The sequence below is a fragment of the Protopterus annectens genome, chromosome 1.part2 (genome assembly GCF_019279795.1).
Source record: "Protopterus annectens isolate FY-2018-M chromosome 1.part2, PAN1.0, whole genome shotgun sequence".
Classification (NCBI taxonomy): domain Eukaryota; kingdom Metazoa; phylum Chordata; order Ceratodontiformes; family Protopteridae; genus Protopterus; species Protopterus annectens.
Genome location: NC_056727.1, coordinates 961,384,474 through 961,407,241, shown reverse-complemented (window position 1 = coordinate 961,407,241; position 22,768 = coordinate 961,384,474). Strand labels below are relative to the sequence as shown.

At 39.1% G+C, this 22,768-nt stretch overlaps 1 protein-coding gene across 1 annotated transcript in view; it reads left to right on the top strand.

Annotated features, from left to right (window-relative positions):
- LOC122792425 (protein disulfide-isomerase A6-like) overlaps positions 1–22,768 on the top strand; it is a 907,246-nt gene that overhangs the window by 662,761 nt on the left and 221,717 nt on the right. Inside the window, exon 9 of the mRNA XM_044060214.1 lies at positions 20,370–20,454. Within this exon, the coding sequence (XP_043916149.1) occupies positions 20,370–20,454 (85 nt within the window). The remainder of the gene's footprint in view (positions 1–20,369; positions 20,455–22,768) is intronic.

The window sequence follows — 22,768 nt, the reverse complement described above, 5'->3', positions numbered from 1 at the left end:
TGCCTGCCACAAAGAGTAATTGCGAGTATGTAAGAAGTGCCTTAACAAAACGTTTTTCTTTAAGCTAGGCTGACCTGCAGTATAGCATTTCCTGGGACTGTATATCTCAAAGATGGTCAAAAAGTAGTGTTTTGCATGGCCTTGTTCTGATTGATTTTAAAAGGACTGTTCCTAATAGATTCTTGGCTCTGCAGGTGACTTTTCAAATTTTGGCTGGCAGGAGTAGATGCCCTAAATTGCCTTAGAAACATGAACATGACCTTTGTAATCGTATACATTTTTCACAGCATAAATGGCAATTTCAGGCACTGTTACTATAGGCTTCATTGTTAACCAGTATTCATATACAACTTTAATGCTGGGAGAAGCTTTAACACCTGGAAAAGTGCATTCATTTAGAGCATGGTCTCTTGCAGGAGTATGTTAGCTCTGGCAATGATATGTTAACACTTCAGTAATTGTTCAGAATGAATAAGGCATTCACTATTTTGCTTCACACAGATAAAGGATTAAAGTGTATTCTCAGCAGTAGCTTCAAAATCAGCCTGCCTCTCAAGAAGGACATGCCCACAGCTGTGCAAAACAAAATGGCATGCCTTAATCTAAACAATCTCCACATTCTTCTCAGAAAACATTATGAAAGATGACATTTGCACACCGTCCAAATGTTCTGTATAATCTTTAGTATGTTTTCAACAATATACTCTCGCCAGTTAAACCCTTGTGAAACATCAGTTTAACCAATTTCAGCTGTAAAGAACAAAACTGAAAGCAATCTACTAACATTCTAAGAGAAAAAAAATGCTGCAGATTTTATTTTTAAATCAATGATAAATTTATGACTTTGTTTGAAATGTAGGAGAGGAAAGTGATATACTTTTTCACAGCAAAATCATTCTTTAATATACTTTGGATCTAGACATGCATTCTGCCTTTAAAGGATAATTATGCTTGTTTCTTCATATATATATATATATATATATATATATATATATATATTTATATATAAAGAAACAAGCATAATTATGCTTTAAAGGCATATATATATATATATATATATATATATATATATATATATATATATATATATATATATATATATATATATTTATATAAAGAAACAAGCATAATTATGCTTTAAAGGATATATATATATATATATATATATATATATATATATACATACATATATATATATATATATATATCTAAAGAAACAAGCATAATTATGCTTTAAAGGCAGAATGCATGTCTAGATCCAAAGTATATTAAAGAATGATTTTTATGTGAAAAAATATATCACTTTCCTCTCTTGCGGTGGTGGTGCTGCGGTAGCGTTGTCGCCTCACAGTAAGATGCTGTCCGGTTCGATTCTCAGCTAGAGCATCTTCTGCGTGGAGACATGCGTGAATGGGTTTACCTTCATTGAAAGTTGTGCATCAGGCCTGGCAAGCCGGTACGTAAAAATCAACTGCCAGTCATTAGCGGACCGGAGTTCTGCTGTGGCGACCCCTAACCGGGAAAAGCCGAAAGACACAAACAAATATATGTATATATATATATATATATATACACACACACACACACAGACACACACACATATATATATATATATATATATATGTATGGATCACCGAACGGCAACATAACTGAAACAGATTTGGACGAGCATACTTGCGCGAAAAGGGCTTTTCACCAAATGGCACTTTCGTGTAAGTATGCCTGTTTTTGGAGATCGCACTACAGTGGGGATAAGGGAAAATTCCCTTTTCCCCACCGAAGTGTGACCTTGGAGTGAGAATATTTAAGTAGGGGGGTGTGTGGGGTGCAGGGGGGCTTGTCCCCCTGCAAAAACATAAAAGTAATGTTTTATTTTATTTTTTTAAACACACTTTAACGAAAGCGCTTTTTCGTGAAAACGCTTTAGTTAAAGTGTGTTCGATGATTGTGGATTCGACTATTGAACTTTCATTCAATAGTCCTAGATCCATACATAGATATATATATATATATATATATATATATATATATATATATATATTCAACATGCAAGAGTTTGAATCATTGCATTTTCATTAATTTCTTATTAAATCCTGAAGAGAGACTCATGAATCCAAAAGCATAACTTTCTTGAACAACTATCTAGGCTATTAAAAGGCATTAATTTTCCCATAAGTGCTGTTCGTCCTTTGATATATAACAGCATCTAGTCGTCTGTGGTTGTTATGGCAACAAAACAGCTTCAGTTTTGACTTTTTCTGGAGTTGCAATGGAGTGTGATTTGTAATAACAAACAACTTGTATTGCTTTTATTTTCATCCTTTTTGCATGCACTGGAATATATTGTACTGTTTTCAAGTAGCTCATGGTAAATAAATAAAATATAGCTACTTCAAAAGCATATCCATACAGATGTTGTTCAGAGGAAACTCACTAGACTGATAGACATTCAGTCACTCCTTCTGGCTACTGTGCCATGCAAATGGTCTTCTGCTTTCTAAGTTGTAGGGAAAAAAGTAAAGTGCAAAGATGCTTGGCTTGCATGTCCTCCACCACCCAGTAAAACAAGTTTTTAATATAATTTTATAGTATATCACACAGTGTATTATATCTCTTGGGTATTGTTGGCTCAGAAGTATAGCAGTATATAAAATACAGTAATTTCTATAGCAGCTGTTAGACCTGCAATGGCTCCAGGGATTTATATGCCCTCTGGCATGTTTAACAGTTACCCTTAAAATGAAACACTCATATAGATAAAAAAGACTCTAGGCAATGCTTTGCCATCCTTATATAGTTATACATTCTCGTGCAGTAAGGTAGGAAATCATGTAAGTGGTGTAGGTTGGTAAAGCACAAGGTAAATCTCTATATACGGTTCCCCTTCACAAGATCGAATATATGAATACTCGAAACTCATAAGCCCGAGCCCAAAATCTCGAGTATTTATATACTCGAAATTGTGAGGGGGCACAAAAGGAAAGTAAAAAAAAAAAAACACTTTTTCTAATTGCGGCCCCACTGCACCCCCCACAAACCCCCCTACTTAAATATACCAACTCCGAGATCGCACTACAGCAAAGGTGATGGAAATGTACCTTTGTACGCTATATGCATAAGCGCACAATGGGACACTTTCCATTCCTCCACTGAAGTCTGGTCATGAAACCTGCACATTAAGGAAGGAACAGTACAGGGGGATCCAGCCCCCTACAAAAAGGTAAGTAAAACCCTAAATCTAATTTTTTACACTTCCCGTTCACAATTTCGAGTTACTGAAACTGTGGGGTTCCTCCCATCTCTGAACATACTTAGTGTTTTACAGCTCTCCAATGAATGGAGCTGTAGGCAGCATAGACTTGCATGTGCCCTATAGGGGGAAGATTTGTATAGACCAACCACGTTAGGCTTCTACTGTGGTGTGCAGTATCCTCTGAATAGGAGAACATGGATCACAGTCTGCATGCTGTGGCAGGGCTGGCTACTTGATGCCATAAAATATGGCTTTAGGTGATTCTTCCCTTTCCGTTGATATTGTAGGTAAAGATACAGAAGGACACTTCAAAGATTATAGTGATGACTCTCTTTTGATCAGGCAACTAGAAGTACAGATAGTATAGAGTGAGTGGACAGCATCCCAGGGTACAATATACTAGAAGGTGCAATTGGCAGATCCATTTTTTTTATTTTTTTTTCTGCACACATAAATGTATACGACAGTAGACTGTGAAGGAGGAGTGAGTGCCTGATCATACATGTGACTTTTCTTTGCTCTGACATAGAGCATGAGGGCCTTGGGAGGTAGGTCCTGGAGCTCCCGTTAGCACAGAAGTGTCAGATTTTAGAAAGAACATTATCTTTTTTGCTCCTCAACCTAGTGTTGAAGGGTACTTCAACTAAGAAGCCTCACTGGATGCCAAATGAGATAGCTATGGCTCTGCAGGCAATAGCTGTTCCTCCTTCTTTTGAAACTGGCCAAGAGCAATTACCACAGGCATCCTCACATAGTGGATTTACTTGCACAAGACAGGAGTTGTTTAATATACTACAACCTGAAAACTGTAAGTTTGACTGCCTGCCTAATAGAATTTTAATAACTTTTAGGTATTCTTTTTTCTGAGATGTGCATTAGGTATTAAAGGTAACCATGTTTGGTATATGTCACCATATTGTAAAACAGCTGTAGAACATAGAACAATTTTAAATCTATGTTTTATTCTTGTCTTACGTCCTCAGCTGGACTAATGTCTGTATTTTAAATGCTATGTTTTTTAACTGTATAATGTAAGTAATGCTTAATGTGGAGCTTTTCTCCCCGGGCCTCCGCTGAAAACAGACCTGTGTCCACTCGGACTCTCCCGGTCAACAAATGTAAACAAACAAATAAATAAATAAATAAAAAGCTTCTACTAGGAAATAATTGTGCTGTCCCAAGCAGCAGGACCCTTTTGAGACCTACCTACCTGTGATTTTTGATTATTTGTGTGGGTGGTGCTGCGGTAGCATTGTTGCCTCACAGTTAGACGTTGCCCGTTCGATTCTCAGTTAGTGCGTCTTCTGTGGTGACATGCATGAATGGGCGTTCCTTCGTTGAAGGTTGTGCGTTAGGCCCGGCAAGCCAGAACGTAAAAATCTACTGCCAATCATTAGCGGACCGGAGTTCCGCTGTGGCGACCCCTAACTGGGAAAAGCCGAAAGACTATTGTTCTCTGGCCTCTGATTTTTGATTATTTGTGTGAGTTATTGTGAGTTACTGTTCTCTGGCCTTACTTACTCCTCTTTCAAGGTTCATTTAGTGGCCATTTTGGCTTGTCTGCCCTTGGATCTCCCCTTTTTACCCATCCTCAAGTGAAGGGTTCTACATATCTCACCACCTAGGAAATAGAAGGCTCTTCTTTGGGATCTTAACTTGGCACTTGAAATGTTTGCTGTGTCTCCATTTCATCCAGCTCATTGAGCAGATATGAGGCTCTAACATGGAACGCTGTTTTTCTCATTGTTCCGACTTCTACTGGATGAGTTTTTGAATTAAAAGCTCTTAATGGTGAGTCAGTGCTACCTCATTTTCTACATGGATCTGTTTGCTTTGAGAACTAATCCTTCTTTTATGCCTAAGTAGTCTCAAAGTTTTCCTTGAACCAGTCTATTAACAGTAGCAGCTCCAGGCTCCTTTTTTGCTGGGGTACAATAGGGGCATGATAGCTAGTTGCTGGGGCAGGTAGGACATGAGAAAAAAAAACACTGAAACTCTATACCAATAAAATATGGAAACTATTATACATGTTGGCTCACATATAATCCATTGTTAATAAATGAAAGGCCATTTCTCTATGAAAAGCAGTGAATGCCATACTCTTACAAATCCTGGTAATGTTCACAACACGGAAAAAATATTAATTTGTCATGTTCAAGGATTATGGTTTGCATGGAGTGTGATATGCTACAGTGTAACAAGCCAAGGGTGTAACTACTGATCTAAAAGAGATGGGAAAATATTATTCACAAAGACATTTGTGCTTCAGAAGAAAGAGAAAAAATATCAACCCAAATTCAATAACAAAAAATTGGACTTATTTTGTTCTGTGCTGCATTGTAAGTAAAATATTTTCAAATTAATACAGCGTATTTCACCAGTGTTCAAGATAAAACACACATCATCCCACTGCATACACTGGTGAATAGCAAAGTAGTTTAAACGTCTGGTAAAAGTTTTTTGAATTTGAAGCAAAAGTTGTCAGTTAACAACTCCTGGATTACAATGGCAGTTTTAGCACCTCAGGAAGAATGTGGGAGAGAGTCTTTCAGCACTTGGACTAAAAATTGGAAGTCTTAAAACATGCAGTTCAGTTTGTTTATTGTGTTCAGCATTTATAACTACTGCTAAAGAGGTAAGAATTTATCTGAGTACACAAATCAAAATAATTCAAGCAAAAAAGTGAAAACGAAAATAGGTGCCAAAAGCTGTGCATCATGCCTGTGACACACACACTCAAAGAATTCTATTTACATGGAAGTTAAAAAATGATTTTCTTATGTCTAGCATGACATGTATAAAGGGGCTTGAAGTGGATTCTGGAAAAAAAAAAGCCTCCAAGATCACTTTACAGTGGCAGTTTCACTGAGATATAATAGCCATAACCACCTAATAATTCTGATGCATTAAAATAATCAGACTACAAGGATAATAATGACATAACTGATATACCGTGGCAACCATAATTAGCTTTTAAGCTATTTATTCATACATGCTTTTTATTGAGAGTTTTAGTCTCACTAAGGCAATGGCTTCTTTTCAGGGGAGACTGGGAAACTTCTACTCTTTTTGATAAGTGCCACTGGATCTTTTACATCTACCTAGGCTATCGCCAACTCAGGAAGATGGGGCCTCAGGTTAACCTCTCATCCAAAGGACAGTACACTTACTATTGCAACACCCCCCCCCCTTATGCCACAATTCAGTGTCAGTATTGCAAAATCAGTCCAAGTACCTGGCATGTAAATAGAACCCAACAGCCTTCAGCATCAAAGGTGAGTATGCTTCCTGTATGGCTACCAAGACTACAAATAAACATTTTAGTATTCCAGCCCCCCCACTAGGAAATTAGCACTAAAAGACAAACTGTACCATGCAATGCAGTAAAATGACCTACCTAGCACTCTGTTTCTGGCTTGTTGAAATAACGCTAATAGAAATAATTTAGGTCTGAATGTTCTGGTGTAGCACCATACCTCTCATCTTATTTGGTCAAGAATACTGGACAAAGCCAAAAATACAGGGCCCAGGGGACTTTAAAACTGTGAACAATATTTTATGTTACTCTATTTCACTTAAAAATTTAATAAAATAAATTTTGCATCAATATGCTTTTTTAAGTAAAAAACATAAAACCATAATAACTGGCGTTACTGACCAAATGCAATCATAAGTAAATTGCCAGAAAATCAAAAAAGTTATGAGAGACAGGACAAAAATTTGATGCAAAATCTGGAACATTCTGCAAAAAAGGGACAGTTGAGAGGTATGGGTAGCACTCCACAGGGAATATCTGGTCACAATAGTCCATTCCAGGATTTATTTTTTGAGACGTGCGAGATTTTAAATGATGCAGCTATGATTTTTAGAATGTTATTATAACTGTCTACGAACAAGTCTCAACAGAAGACTTTAAAAATTTGTAGTTTTAATCCATTCATCCATCCCCGACCCCTTTCCCCATGGGGACAGGGTGTCACTTCCACAGTGACAATCATCTAGAGCCAAAGTTTACACTGCCAGGTGGCTAACCCTGCTGTGGTAGTTCATTCGTACCACTCACTCACACACACACTGTCACCCATGGCCAATTTAATGTGTCCAATTCACTCATTGCATGTCTTTGGAATGTGGGAGGAAACCACAGCACCCAAAGAAAACCCACATGTCCACAGGAAGGACATGCAGACTCCACACAGAAGGCACCCCAGCCAAGAATCAAACCAGAGAACCTCTTGCTGTGAGACGACAGTGGTAACCGCTGCACTACCATGGCCATCTCTGTAGTTTTAATGATTAAAATAACTAAAACCACATATCCTTAAGTTCTTAAGCAAAGACTTTTTCACTTTCAGACACTTTATTATGATTTAACATTTCCCCTAACATCTACATCACCAACAAACAAAAAATTAAAGAAACTGCAACCATGGTCAACTTTCCATCTTCAAAATATGCAACATTACACTATCGCTCATAAAGTATAACAAATGGGCCAAATGAGAAATATTTGCTAACAACTAAGCAGGAGCTCACGGCACTGTTAAAATGTTATTTTACTTGTTTTACCACATACCCAGTGCTTCAAACATTAGAGACTCTGGGGAGAAATAAACAACTCAAGTTGAAAAAATCCAAAGCCCCAGATGGGCAAGCCAAGCAATACCCCCTCAAAAAAAAATCCCAATCCAGTCAGCATAAAGCAATCAGGCAATATTTGTAAGATCAGGCTTGCAATATCATGAATGCCATACCACAACACAAGCAAGCAAAATAATTAAAGAAACTACAGAAATAGTTAAATATTACACTATCTTGCACAATGTGGAACACAGATAAAATGTGACGCATGTACTAAGAACTAGAAAGGAAGCTCACACCATAGTTAAACTGTTTATAGTTAATAGGTTCATCGGTGTGTAGTAGGCTAAAAACCACTATAGCCTTTTTAAGCTTAGCCATGCATCCCAAATCTCTGACAAGTTCTGGTACCCATGTTAAGTATAAGCAGGAGCTTGGGCGATGAAACATTTACAAGCAGGTACTTGGGAAATGAAACATTCATCGAACACCCTTACGTCGTCACATATACACCAGAATACCAATATCTCAAACAGCCAGAAAAGCAATTTTTTTCACAGGGAAAAAAATCACTTGGCCGTTGTCAGGAATTTGCCGTTTCCTCCACTCTAGAGTGATCTTGTAGTTGGTATATTTAAGTAGGGGAGTGGGGGGCAAAGCCCCCACTTCATTTTGTCAGTCAGTTTGTTTTGTTGACTGTTGGCCCAGCAATTTTTTTCCTTGGAAAAAATTTTCTTTTGTGGACATTTGAGACATTGTTATTCCAGTGTGTATGTGTCGACGTAAGGGTGTTTGATGAACAGCCCTGTCGACATGGGAATACAGATCCTTCATGGCCTTAGAGAGAGCATTGAGGACCTGTTTCCTAGTGATAGTAGGGGGAGTTATATTTGACGGTATTTTCTGAAGGGAGGCTGAGGGGAGAGAGGGGTAAAGTTAGAGCTGAATTTTTCTGCCTATAGGTTTGCTATATCTTCTAGCTGAGTATATGTGGCTGTATAAACAATGAGCTCTGCACACAATTGTGTATTGCCTTTGAGGCTGCGGACATAGCTAAGGAATGCCTTGTGTTTGAACTTTTCCTGGGAGGCCAAATTTGCTTCAAATTTGTCTTTGGTGTAGGGTTTCTGTGAACAGAAATTGCCAAATTATCACTTAGTAGTAGCCTTAGAGAAGTTTCTGAATGTTCCAGGGTTAGCTGGGGTTCTTGGTTTTATTTTTACTTCAAAGGAAACTACCTTATGGTCAGACCATACCAAAGAGACATTATACTGGGGGTGTACAGTGCTGTCACATATTACAGAAGACCAGATCCAGTACAATTATGCCCGATTGGCATATTGACAATCTAGTTCAAGGAGTTTGTATTTACAAAATCCAAGAATCTCTGTACCTTCACATTTGGTGTTGTATATAACTCAAACTTAATAGTGGGGAAATTAAATCTGACCACGTATATGGTATTGGATGGCAAGTATTTCCAGTAAGCTTAAATATGTGTTATGGTTCCTGGGTCATAGAGGTGGACCTATAGCTTGCAAGGAAGTGGCATGAAAGTTTGTGCATGGTCATTTGAACTTGGAGAAGCTCAAGTGCATTGTCCTGTTTGACCAGCCTTGAGGTATATTTATTTTTGATGTAAATCAAAATACCGCCACCTTTAGTCCCTGCATGTGTAGTAGGTTGTCAAATGTGTCAAAGGCATTATAGCCTTGCACTGCTGACAAGCATACCTCTCAAATGTCCAGAGTTTCACACAATGTCCAGATTTTTGCCTCATATTTTAGTCTGTGTCTCATAAAATGTGTTGTTTTCTGGCAAATAACTGAGGATTGAAGTCACTAAATAATGACACAAATTTGAGTTTCAGAAAATGCATGCTAATGCAAAACCTGTTATTCTAGAAACTTTCTAAGTTTAGAAGGGCAATATTTAAAACTTTCCCCAGTTTTGGGTCTTTCTCCCCCCATTATTTAAGGCTTTGTCCAGATTTCTTACACTAAGAGGTTAAGAGGTATGCTGTCAACATCAATGACATTAGGAATACTTTTATGTGACAGCTTTGCCTCCAGTGACATTTTGTAAATACATCTCTCTCACACCTTATCAGTTTGCTTACGAATTAGCTGGTTATCAATAAACATGAGACGATTTCTATATTATCTCAGGATGCCCATATCCATGAAGCTGGTAATGGAGACACTTTGAAAGTCCATAACCATGGCAAAAATTACCCTTTTTTATTGATTAGACAGTTGCAGTGAGAATATAGAGTAAAGTCAGGGGTATCTGGTTTGCAACTCTGGGGACAAAGCAGTTGTCCTGTGTGGATTTAGGTACTGATAAAATTTCAAGTGTGGTTTTACATGAAAGATGTCTGCTCAAGGTGCCTGCGTCTCTAAAGGGCACTGCCAAACACTTGATGGAAAACTACCAAAGTAGACCCTGGCAATTTATTGAAGAAGTATTTAGGGAGATGTTGTGAAGTTAGGTTAGACATTAGCAAATCAAACAGCATTTACTGAAAAGATGAAGTAGCTTTGTCAAGAATGATCAATAGTGAGGATTCACCTAATTGGCTACTTCCTGGCTACTGCTAGTGCTTGTCTCACCACAGATTTACACTTCTGGGATATAATGCCTTTTGCTTCTTTTCTCAGCAGAAGCAAAACAGTAGCACTAATCCCAAGATGAGAAGCAGGACACAGGTCTTGTTGAACAGTATCCAGACCAGAGGAAGCCCCCACACAGACCCTCACTGCCCAGCTGCCCCCACACAGTCCCTCATTGCCCAATCAGAGACAGGAATGAATGACCTTGTACTCCTTCCCTCACCAGGACAAAACAGTAGCACAACTTCCAAGTTGGCACGTGCGAAGCAGCTATCAGGCTTTCTGGTGATTAGCAGTCTCCAAGAAATAATGTTTCTTTGCTCTTTCTCTTACCAGGAGCAAAACAGAAGCACTACTCTCAAGATGACTACTGAGAGACAGAATGTGGGCTCTTCAATGATTGGTGGTCTTAGACTAGATTTTGCAGATTTTAAGGGTAAGATGGAAAAAAATAGTTAATATCCTAATAATTGCATTGTACACTAAGCAGTTAGATACAAAAAGGGGTAACTCAAGTTGTAGCAGTCTAACGGGACAGACACTAATTGTAAAAGAGCAAGATAGATTGGATGGGGCTAATCACTTAGTATTCTGGCTGTATGGAATACAGTGGGATGGCCAATAAATGTAAATAGCTGAAGGGGAGTGACTTCACAAAATGATAATTTTGGGCTTACTGACAATAACCAGTGAATGAGGATGAGGAAGGAATTATGTGGCCAAATTAACATAAGGGGGAGGCAACTAAAGAGACAGTGGGTTTAAAAACCCAATACCAAGATGGAAGGGTGGGGAAAATGTGAGTCTGACTAACGAGAGACACAATTGTGGTTTGTTTCCTATATTAAACATGCAATAGAGCACAGAATATGATTAAAACACAGTATATTGAAAATATGCCGGTCTATACAAAATAGATAAAAGCAATACAAATGACAAGAGAGCAATAAACTGAAAAGCAAAATAACCTTTCCGTCAGCAGTCTATGGCAGAGTCTACGTGAGCTTTTCCAGGTCTTTTATATCCCATTCTCCTTTTGCTCACCAGAACAGTCACTTGATTACAGAGTAAATGTTTACACTATTTATAAGACAAAACATTTATGTCAGTTTTAATATCTTATTACCCCACGCCCAGCTCTTCAAACACTGGAGGCTTGAACATCAGTTAAAAAAAGAGCAGGAAGTCTTACACACACAAATTAAAATAAGTAAATTATTTTCATAACTTTGGCCTTCATCCCCATCTCATTTATTATTACTTCATTCTATTCACTACATTGCTGATCTTTGACTCACACACACACACGCGAGTGTGCACACATACACACACACAGACATACACACACGCGAGCGCATGCGTGCACACACACACACACACACACACACACACACACACACACACACACACACACACACACACACACACACACACACCAATTACATCTACTTGCATTAACTATATGCCTTGGATATTTGCTTGACATTCACTGAATGAATAAATTCATAAATAATATCACAGAAATGTATCTCAGCTTGCTCATGTCACAACCATACAGTGCAACACCCCTCTTCCCTTTCAACTTCTTAGCTCAAGAATCAGAAACAAAAAAATAAAATCGAGACAGCTTTTAAATATTTCTCTTATATACTTAAAAAGTTGATAGAATACCATGTTTTACATTATTAAGATATGAAGAATTAAAAACCTGAAAATCCATTATTTAGTGACAACAATATGCTGGAAAGCTACAAATTTTACAAGGACCAGGACAAAACAAAACAGTTCTCAATTTCTTTGCTCAAGAATATGGATAAAGTAAAAAAAAATTCAGGGGGGGTGAGGGGGCAAGGACCCTAAAAGGAATACATTTTAAATACTATTTTTTATCTGTTTCGTAACCAAGTAAACCCACTGAGGGAAGTATCCCTTTTCAGGGGTAAACCAAGAGTACTGTTTGAGTGAGGCAAATGGAAGTAGGAGGACTCAAACCGTACACTTTTGACTACAGGAAACAGTCCATTGACATCTCAGAGCTTTAAGTGCAAGACAACCCTAATTTACTTAGAAGATTAACAGAATAACAATAGGTTGCATGGACATACATTTTCTTAAGAATGAAAACTATGAAATTCCCAGTTTACCAAAAACAAAAAGAGAGAGAGAGAATTTTTATTTTGAGTTAGTTCTGTACTTATTCCTGGTGGGTACAGTTGCATCTATGCAGCTGTTAACATGTTAGCAGTTCTTTGTAGGCAGCAGTGTTCTCAGGGTTTAAAGGGGCTTGAATTTTGCCAAATTATCACTTAGTATTAGAATTTAAGAAAGATCTGGCAGATGGTATAGAGGATTACGGCTCCAAGCTCATAGTGAGCAGGTTACAGGGTTTGATTCTTTCATCTTCCACATTTGCCTATTGTGTGACTCCCATTTAGCCAGATTTCTAGTTTTAAAAATAATACTGCCTTGAGCATTTTGCACTACCAAAGTCTTACCAGTGGGAAAAAATCCCATACCATGTAGTTTTTCCCTCTCCCTTGTAAGAGTGTTCTCTCCTGAAGTGCCGTTCTTCCCTTTTAAAACTTGCTTGCTTTGGAATTAGTATGTGCATGAGTTCTTTCTGTACATGGAAAAGTGCTTTGGAATTGGTACTCACATGAGCTCTTTACTTGAACAAGTGCTTCAGAATTTGTATGTGCACAGCCTGGTGATTTTTATTCTGTGTGAGAGACAGACACTTAAATTATCTAGGCTCATATTTCACATGTTTTTTTTTCATCAATTAATTTGAATTGTCTCCTGAGTGATACTTTAAATACAAAGTGAAATTCTGGGCCTTTGTCTTTGTCTGAATGATTTCAAGTCTGCATAAGGTGGTGAGTCCTTGCTAGGGGTTATCACCCACCCTCACATTTGTCAGTCTTCTTTTTAAACATGGTGATCCTAAGCTTCCCACCCCTACTGTAAATTACGTTTAATAAGCTCCTCCCTTTCTATACTGCTGCTGATATCTTGATTTTTTTATTTTAATTATTTGAATGCCTTTCCTAGTGCTTATATTGAAAAAGTGCATTTTGCCTCTTTTTGTCTTTTTTTTTTGTTGTTGTTGTGTCTTTTGGCTTAGGGGTCAGGGGGTCACCACAGCGGAACTCCGGTCCGCTAATGTTTGGTATTGGATTTTTTTTATGTGCCGAGTTACCATCCCTGACGCACAACCTTCAATGAAGGCATGCCCATTCACGCATGCCTCCACACAGAAGACGCTCTAGCTGAGAATCGAACGGGACGTCTTGCTGTGAGGCAACAATGCTACCGCAGCACCACTACTTGTCTATTGTACTGATTTACTTCATCTGAATTTGTTATCTAGCTAGCTGCTGGATAGAGTAATGTATTTGTACACTCTACCAACCACTTGTTTTCTCATCAAGTCAGTGGAGTTTCCTTCTAGTGTACTGGAAGGTAACCTGATCTGTCTAGGTTGAGGAAACACTTGAGATTTCTGCATGTAGTTTTATTAACTGGAGAGCTTATTAATCAGCTTATCTTGTTTTTAGTACCTTTATAAATTCTGTACAATTGATTCACTCTGGGCTCATTTATACAAAGTGAAGTACTTTTATTTAAAAATCACACTTTTATGAGCTGTTTAAGGTACACTGCTCTAGCCATATCTTTAGGTTTGTTTGGGGTAGTACTTCACTCAGGACAGTCTCTTACTGTGCTTTTACATTAGGAGCACTGGGATTATTCATCTAGTGGCTGTAGGTGTTTACCTGGTCTTTCTGAGCTGGGAAACCCACAAGAGGGCTCTAGGAATTTTTTCTTTGCACTTCTCTTATATACTGTGACTGTACTTCAGTACTTTAAAAACTGTACTGTTTGCTGCTTTGCACTGTATTTTACTACTGCATTTGTTGCACTTTGACTGTATTTCACACCAACTGCTGCTTTTACTTAATTTAAGAAAAGATCTGTTTCTGTTGTTTTATTCTGCTGCTACTATTAATTCAAGAAAAACTGTGCTGTTTTTACACTGTTGCTTATTTAATTAAAAAAATACTTATCCTGCTTTTTTCTGTTGTTCTGTTGCACTTCTGTTGACCGTAGTATAGATTGGATTCAGACCAGCTGAATTCAGTGCTGTTTGTAGATAGAGCACTAAAAGTCAGGACATCTTCTTTTGGAGAAGCTCCCTTGTACCCTCATGGCAGGACTGTACAGTAGGACTATCTAATTGAAGGTTACTGTTTCAGGGCTCATTTTGAGCTATTTCATTGGTGCAGGGCTCAGTTTGAGCTTTATCATTGGTTTCTTTGTATTAGCTGATTTGCTTTTGCTTTCAAGTAGCATGCCATCATGCACCACTGAGCAGAGTGGGTAACTCTTGGCAGTTATAGACGCAAATGCACCATTGTCACATAACCATCTCACAGCTCAAGAGTAACAGATAGGTCTGTATTCTATTACTGTAGAAATACATACAATATAATAAAATAGATTGTTATGGTTTAGACCTCAATAACCTTTAAGAAGTTGTTGGTTTATACATGACTCCCTCCAGCAATGATCGAGGTCATTTTATATATATATATATATATATATATATATATATATATATATATATATATATATATATATCTTTAGACTAATGAAACAATTACTGTAAGATTTCTCTGTTTTCACTAATTGTGACTGCTGTGTATGAATATATTACTATCACTGCATTTTGTATCTAAGTATACTTTGTAAACTTTGTAGTTTTTTTGTTACATGTTATTCATGTGTGTATAGCTTTTCCTCCCCGGGCCTCCACTGAAAATGGACCTGTGTCCAGTGGACTATCCCGGTTAACAAATGTAAAATAAAATAAATACATTAGAAGTATTTTCCCTTAGAAGCAGCTGCTATCTAGCAGAGCAGTCCTTGAATAGCTCTCGGCTGTTCAGTGAACCACACAGCAGAGATTTTACCTCTTACCTATCAACATCAGACCCTATAGATCCCCTCTTTTATAGAACTCCTACTGTACATCCTATAGATTAGTCACCCTAAAATAGCTCCCTGCCTAAAACCCCCATCTTTTTCTCCTTATCTGCTGAGATACAAGGTTCAATCCACACATTATGGACTGTCAGTTTCCCCTCTGATTTTTCTGCCAGTCTGGTGAACATGAGTTTTTGTTGCAGTGTAGCAGCTGCCTCATGTACACTGACAACCCCTTACACCTAAATTACTCAAGTACAATTTGCGAGAGATGCTCCTACACTAAGAGTCTGGAATCACTTCTCTCTCATGCCCAGAACAGCAACACTAAACAGGTTGTCAGCACATACACCACAACTCCTATTTGTAATATCCACCCAACACATAAACCTTCGTATGTTGGTGAACAACTTGAGGCACACCTCTCTGGGCTATATGATGAGAGACATGACTGAGCTCTCTAAATATGTGTCAAAGGAAGGCATGTCCCTAGCTTTTAGCAGCATTTTACCGTCGCCTAGGATGATACCACAATATAAACTGAAAATGATTGACTTCAGTAACTGGCTTAGTTTCTGGTGTCATACTAAAGGGATCCAGCCTGGGATGACATAATGAATAGACCATGCTGCTTTGCCAGAGATGGTCTTCACCTGGCACCTCTAGGCTTTTAGTTGCTGGCTAAGGCATTTGCCTCCCCCATAATGCATTTTGAGGCAAGGTCACAACAACAAAATTTCTGACATGAAAATATCAAACCCCAAGAAACTAAGGGTCACACTGCTAAATGCTAGGAGTTTAAATCAGAAACTGCACTCTCTGGAAGCACTCCTCTCCCTGGAAGATGTTGACATCTGTACAGTCACAGAAACCTGGCTGAAGGCCACAGAAAGTATTCTGGCCTTGCTAGGCTGCAATGCCTTCCACACTTTCAGACAGCAAATTGAAGGTGTAAGAACCAAAGGAGGTGGAGTTTCTATCTTCATTAAAGATAATTACATCTGTAGACTGGTTAGACAAGAAAACTCTATGGAGCTACTCCAAGTCCAAATTACCATGGGTAAGACCCCCCCCCTTAGCTCATCATCAGTTACAGGTCCCCTTCCATAAACCAAGATGCCCTCCTAGTTTATTTAGACCTACTTGGGACAATTAAGGTAAAACCTAACACCCTAGTCATGGGTGACTTCAACTATCCTTTCATTAATTGGGAAACTTATACATGCCCAAACTCACTTGCACATAAGTTCCTGGACTTTGTTAACTCAAATGCCCTGGAACAAATAGTGCACCACCCCACAAGGGGCTCCAATATTCTAGACCTGGTCCTCACCAATATGAGTGACTGATGCAATGCCTCAAGTGTAGGCCCTGCACTGGTTAAATCCAGCCCTTAATCAGTCATTTTTGAAATAGCAATAGCATCAGAACTTCCCAAAGGAGAAGTCAGGCTAAAAAACTTCAAAGCTAACGATACTCTCCTAAGGGAAGGTATAATTGAGTTCCAAGCTCCAGTTTCCACAGATGACATTGACAGCTATATTAAGGTATACACTGATGCCCTATATAAACATCTACACAAATGTATAAACACAACCATGCCAGTGAGGATTAAAGCAAGTTCCTCAAGAAAAAAACAAACCATCCTGGTGGACGTCTAGCATTAATAAATTATACAATAAGTGAAAGACTCTGCAGTCTAAAAATACAAACGTGAGATCGCAGAACTGGAAGAGCACCCTCCTCATCCTAAACAAGCAAATAAGATAACTCATAAAGTCTTCAAAGAGCAGCTATGAGAAAATCTTAGCAACCATAGCCAAGGTAACCATAAGGCTTTCTTCAGCTATGTCCGCAACCTAAAAGGTAGGACTCAGATGTGTACTGAACTAATTGTGGATGGCATCACACACACTGACCCTGCGGAAATTGCAAACCTGCTAGCAGACAGGTCTGACAAAAATTTCATCCATGTCTTCATCATCTCCTCCTTGCATCTCTAAAGAGCAACTCATCAATGCTCTCTCCAAGGCTAATTACACAGCCTCCATGAGACCAGATGGCATTCTAGGCTGCATTCTTAATGTTCTAAAACTAGAGCTAGTGACTCCATTAGGCACTCTATTCAACCACAGCCCAAGTACTGGCTTTGTCCCCACTAAATGGAAAACAGTGACTGTTAATCCCCCTCCACAAGGGTGGCTCGGCCACCCATAAATTTAACCAGTCTCATCTGTAAGGCAATGGAATGAATCATCATGGACCTCATAAATAAGGATATAGGTGATCTCCAAACCCTGGATCCATCCCAGTTTGGTTTTGTCAAGGACAGATCATGCCTGCTAAACCTGGTGGACTTCTTTGCAAATGTGACCATAGCTATAGACAAGGGAAAAGCCATGCACACAGCCTATCTTGACTTGGCCAAGGCCTTCACCATTATCTAACATTCAGGCATCATTGACAAACTATTCCAGTTGAATATGAAATCCTACGATATTAGATGGGTTGCAAACTGGCTCACAGATCAACAACACTAAGTCAAAGTGGGAGAGTTTACCTGTACCAGCAGACTTGTCACCAGTGGTGTCCCACAAGGGTCAGTGCTGTGCCTCCCTCTTGGTTGGTATATCCTTCTCAGTAATCCAGGCCAAAACAGAGGGGCTGTGGCTAACCAAGTTTGCAGATGACTGCAAATTAGGTACTATCACTGAATCCCCTAGTGATGCCAGAATACTTCAAAAGGGGCTTACACAGACCAATGATTGGTGCCAAAGCCATGGTCTTAAACTAAATGCTAAAAAAATGCATCATCATTCCCTTCAGTAAAAACAGTGTTTCTTCTTAATATAAAATAAACATTAATACCCTAAGTACCAATTCAGTAGTGAGAGACCTGGGAACACAAGTTGACTGTGACCTCAGCTTTGGCCACCATGTGTCTGATGTGGCGATGAAGGCATTCTATATCGCTCACCTTAATAGCAAAGGCATTGCCTCAAGAGCAAATGAAGTTATAAATCTTCTGTACTTGTTCCTCCTCAGGCCTATTACTGAATATAATGCTCCCTTTGGTATGTACTGTACCAGACACCTGCAGCAACTTGAGAAACCTCAGAGATTTCTATCTAAGAAATTTCAGGGTCTCCAACACATCTTATATGGACAGACTGAAGGCATTGTCACTGTATTCAGCAGCTTATAGACTACCTAGTGGCGAATTACGTCTGGTTTACAGGGTTATCTCTGATCCAAATCTAATGGAAATGCTGCACATCTGTAAGTCAAATGGGACTAGAGCCACCTGTTCCAGGGGCATCATTCTAAACTGCGACATAAACAGGACCTGCTGGAGAGACAGACACATCTCTCAGAGGTTGCCACTCCTCTGGAGTAGACTTCCAATCCATATCAAACTGAGCACCTCCATGATCCCGTTTAAGCATAACCTGGATGACTGGATGGGAAACCGTAGATTTCTGCCAGGGATTGCCCCAGCTTCTCTCCTGGACATGGGTAATCCTTGCTAGAAAAACCTTGGGCATAGAGAATATCTCTCATCTAGTATTATATTGGGATTTAACAGCTAGGCTTCTAAAGCCCCTGGGGTCAATAGCTTAGTAACATCCTATGAACCTATGAACCTATGAGCTCTGTACGTGAAAAAAGCGCTTTGGAATTTGTACAGGTGTGAGCTCTATATGTGGAAGATCTGTTCTGTGTTTGTGTGAGCTCTGTGCATATGGAAAAAGAGAGCATTTTTCCTAGTTCTCATGACTGGAACACTCAGGGAGTACATAGTTTCACAAAGGGGGCATTTGCCTCTGTGACCCCCCCCCCCACCTCAGAGCTGCCACTGTCTATTACTCCCTGTCTTTTTTCATCCAAAAAACAAGGGAGAAAACAGTCTTCATGCTCTGGATGTCCACATCTCAGATACTCTCCATACTCACCATAACTAGCCACTTCCAGGCAGAGTAAGGGTTCATTTAACTAGGACTTTGGTTTCTTCAGTGGCCTTCTGGAAAGGAGTGGACTCCAAAAGTATTCTAGAGGCAGTGACATGGTCCTCTGTACATACATTCATGCCAAACTGGTTTCCTTTTCCAGGCCAAAAATTGGCTTTGCTAGGTTGCCTCTCCAGGAAATCCTATATTTTTAATTGACTTCTTCCCCTTTTTGGTTTTATAACCCCTTTTGGGCTTCTAAGTTATGGTACTTTACCCAAGGCTACTGCAACAATGATCTGATGTTGAATATTTTACAGTTGTTTAAGTAAACCTACCATAACTGTAGATGCTCTAATAGATCACTGTTGCAATAGTCATACTCTCCCTCCAGTCCCCTTTCTTTTGGTGTTTTTGTATTGCCAGGGTGTGGATGTACATACTTTTGTGTACATAGTTACTCTTGTGTTATGCTTCCAAGCATTTTTCCCTTTTAAGGATATTGTCTCTGTCCTTGAGGCAAGAAGGCTCTGAAGATTTTGGCATTCTGCCTTTTTATACAGAGCTTTGCTGGTACACTTAACTATTAAAGCACATGGAAGGTGCCCTTAAGCTTTGAAAACCTGGACTGTTTTCGGGGATGGGACCCACATAACTCACTCTACTGCAAACATGATCTATTAGAACATCTACTGTTTTGAAAGTTTACTTAGACAACTGCACTTTTTTCACTAGTGTGATAACTCTAGAATCAGTAAGCCAGATACAACAGAGTCATGCAGTGGTGCATGATTTATAATCAAAACAGCTGCTATACATACTTTTTTTTTTGCCTTGAGTACTGTTTTGTATGCTTATTTCTAGTAGTGTAAGTGAATTCTCTGCATCATTGGTTATAAGATCTGGTGATAATTCTAAAAATAAATTAAGTGATCTGAAAGGTACCCAGATTGTCTTTCTCTGATTTGTACTGTTTCATCTTTTGCATAGCTTCTGGATGAAGATACCCTAATAACAGCCTGTGACAACAACCTCATGTGTATCTTTGCTGTGCTGCCGCCTCCCATAATCTCAAGTAAGTTCACATAAGAAGAAGATGATTTGGAAAGCTCTGGGGTGTTTAGTGTCTACTTGTATATTACAACTTGCTGTATGTTGTGTTGCCTCTCTCCTTTCCTTGCCTCATTCCCCTCCTTTACCTGATCCAGAGATCTTTGAGACCCTCCTTTATCTGATCTAGAGATCTTTGAGGCCCTCCGCAGTCTGCACTACACTCTACTTCTGCACTTGCTAATGCAGTCCAACCTGCCACCACACTCTCCTTGAAATAATAAATATTTCCTAAAGTCAGTCTAAATGTCTCATTTTCAGTTGCCTACTATACAGCATTCCTCCATCTTGGTCCATTTTCTTCAGTTCCATCTCTCCCACCTTCCCCCTGCTTGTGCAGTGCATCTCTTTCATTCGCCGTTCCTTTTTCCAGTGTGCACATGCCCTACTCATTAAGTGTTTGTCACCCCGAAGCCCCTCCCCAATCCCCTAACCATTTCAGTGGCTTTGCAGTATGCTGTATCCAGCATCATTTCTCCACTTTAATATGTTTAGAAAAGTGCTTTCTCTGTATTAGGCTGTTCCTAGCATCTTATCCTTTCTGTAATATGGTTAGTGTCCTCTCTGTGGTATGCTGTCCTCCAGTTTGATATCCTTCCTGTAATATGCTGTTCCCACACCTAATGTCCTCCTTGTAGTTAGCATGCTGCACCCAGGCTTAATGTAATTTCAGCTGCGTGCTTTCCCCTAACCTGGTCCTGTCCTTTCCATAGTATGCTATTCACCCCCACACACAATGTACTCTCTGTATTATGCTTGGTGTCTAATCCATGACATGCTGTTCCCCATTGTTTGTTCTCCCTCAGACTAACCTACCCACTGCAATTAGCATTCTAAGGATCTCTCTGTAATGTGTTTTCCCAGTCTAATATCCTCTCTGTAGCATGTGACTCTTATCCTAATGTACTGTCATTATGTCTTGCAGAACTGAACAGAAAATTCCAGAAACTAGTAAACTGTCCAATGTAAGGATGACATCAGTATTATTTATGAGCTTACTGTACCACTAGATAACATGGTATCCTTTTGACCTTTGCCACTGTTCTCTGACACTGCACTGCATAATGAAACCTCGTGGTGATTATAACATATATAGTGAGGGGACTGATCCAACAGCCGCCTTTCATCCACGATCCAGCAAGCACAAAAAGTGGGAATGTAATAGTTTAATTGACTGAAAGAAGTAATGACATGGATTTCTCCTGTGGATGAAAGTACAGTCTTGCAGCACATGCTCTGTTGCCATGGGCCACAGGTATTCGTTCATAGTTTCAGAAGTTCATAGGTAAGTACTAGTCTAGTTGTCAGTTTACTTTTCTTGTGCTCAAAATAACCCATCCCATTTGGTTACAGTTTGTCCTTACCCATCCCATGATCAATAATTATATATTACCCGTAATGAGAATAACTGGGATCATAGCACTGATAGTTTGAGGGGGCTAATGCATGGGATAAAACATTTGCGAGGTGCCTCTGTCCATGTTTTCCATCTATAGATCTAAGTTGCACTTGAATATGATCAGAGATTAACTTTGTTTTATGTGGCTGGGTAGTCAGTGACATCCTCTGTGAGATATACTTGTCCCTCCAAACCATTCTGTTGATGCTGCAGAAGAGGCATTGATACTTATACAGAGTGTTTCTGATGCCATTTGACTTACTGATTGGTAGTAAATCTACCAATAAAGGGTCAGAGGATTCCTTGTATGCCAAATACAGGCCACCCCTTAGCAGTCTGTAGGATACCAAGTATAGTGACAGGGCTTTGAGTCAGTCCATGCAGGACATGTATAGTGTAAGCCTTGTATCCTTTTAGTAAGGTATCTCTGTGGTCATTCTGGTTGTTGCATGTGTCTCAAAAGATACATGTCAAAGGGGTCATTATATTCTGTTAATGGCCTAATGAGGGCTGAGTAAAGGGGGACAGTGATATCCCTAGATCTAGACACAGTCCCTTTGTTTATAAACTGTGCAATATAGAAGACCTTTATAACAACAATGGGCATATATTGGTCAAACGTTAGGTCACTGTCCACATACGTTTGCAAATCCTGAACAAATGGGTCAGCTCTTAGAAGTTTATTTCAATGTGGTAGTTCCCAGAGTAGATGACTTCCTAAAGGATGCAATAATGCATTTTTTGGCATTTAGTTTCACTCTATGATTTTGGCACCTGGTATTTATTTGGAACAAAATTTCCTGTAGGATGCAGGATTTGTGAGATGCAAGTGATATTCTTTAGTGTTTAGCTTATTTGCCTAGCCAAGAACAAAGTTTGA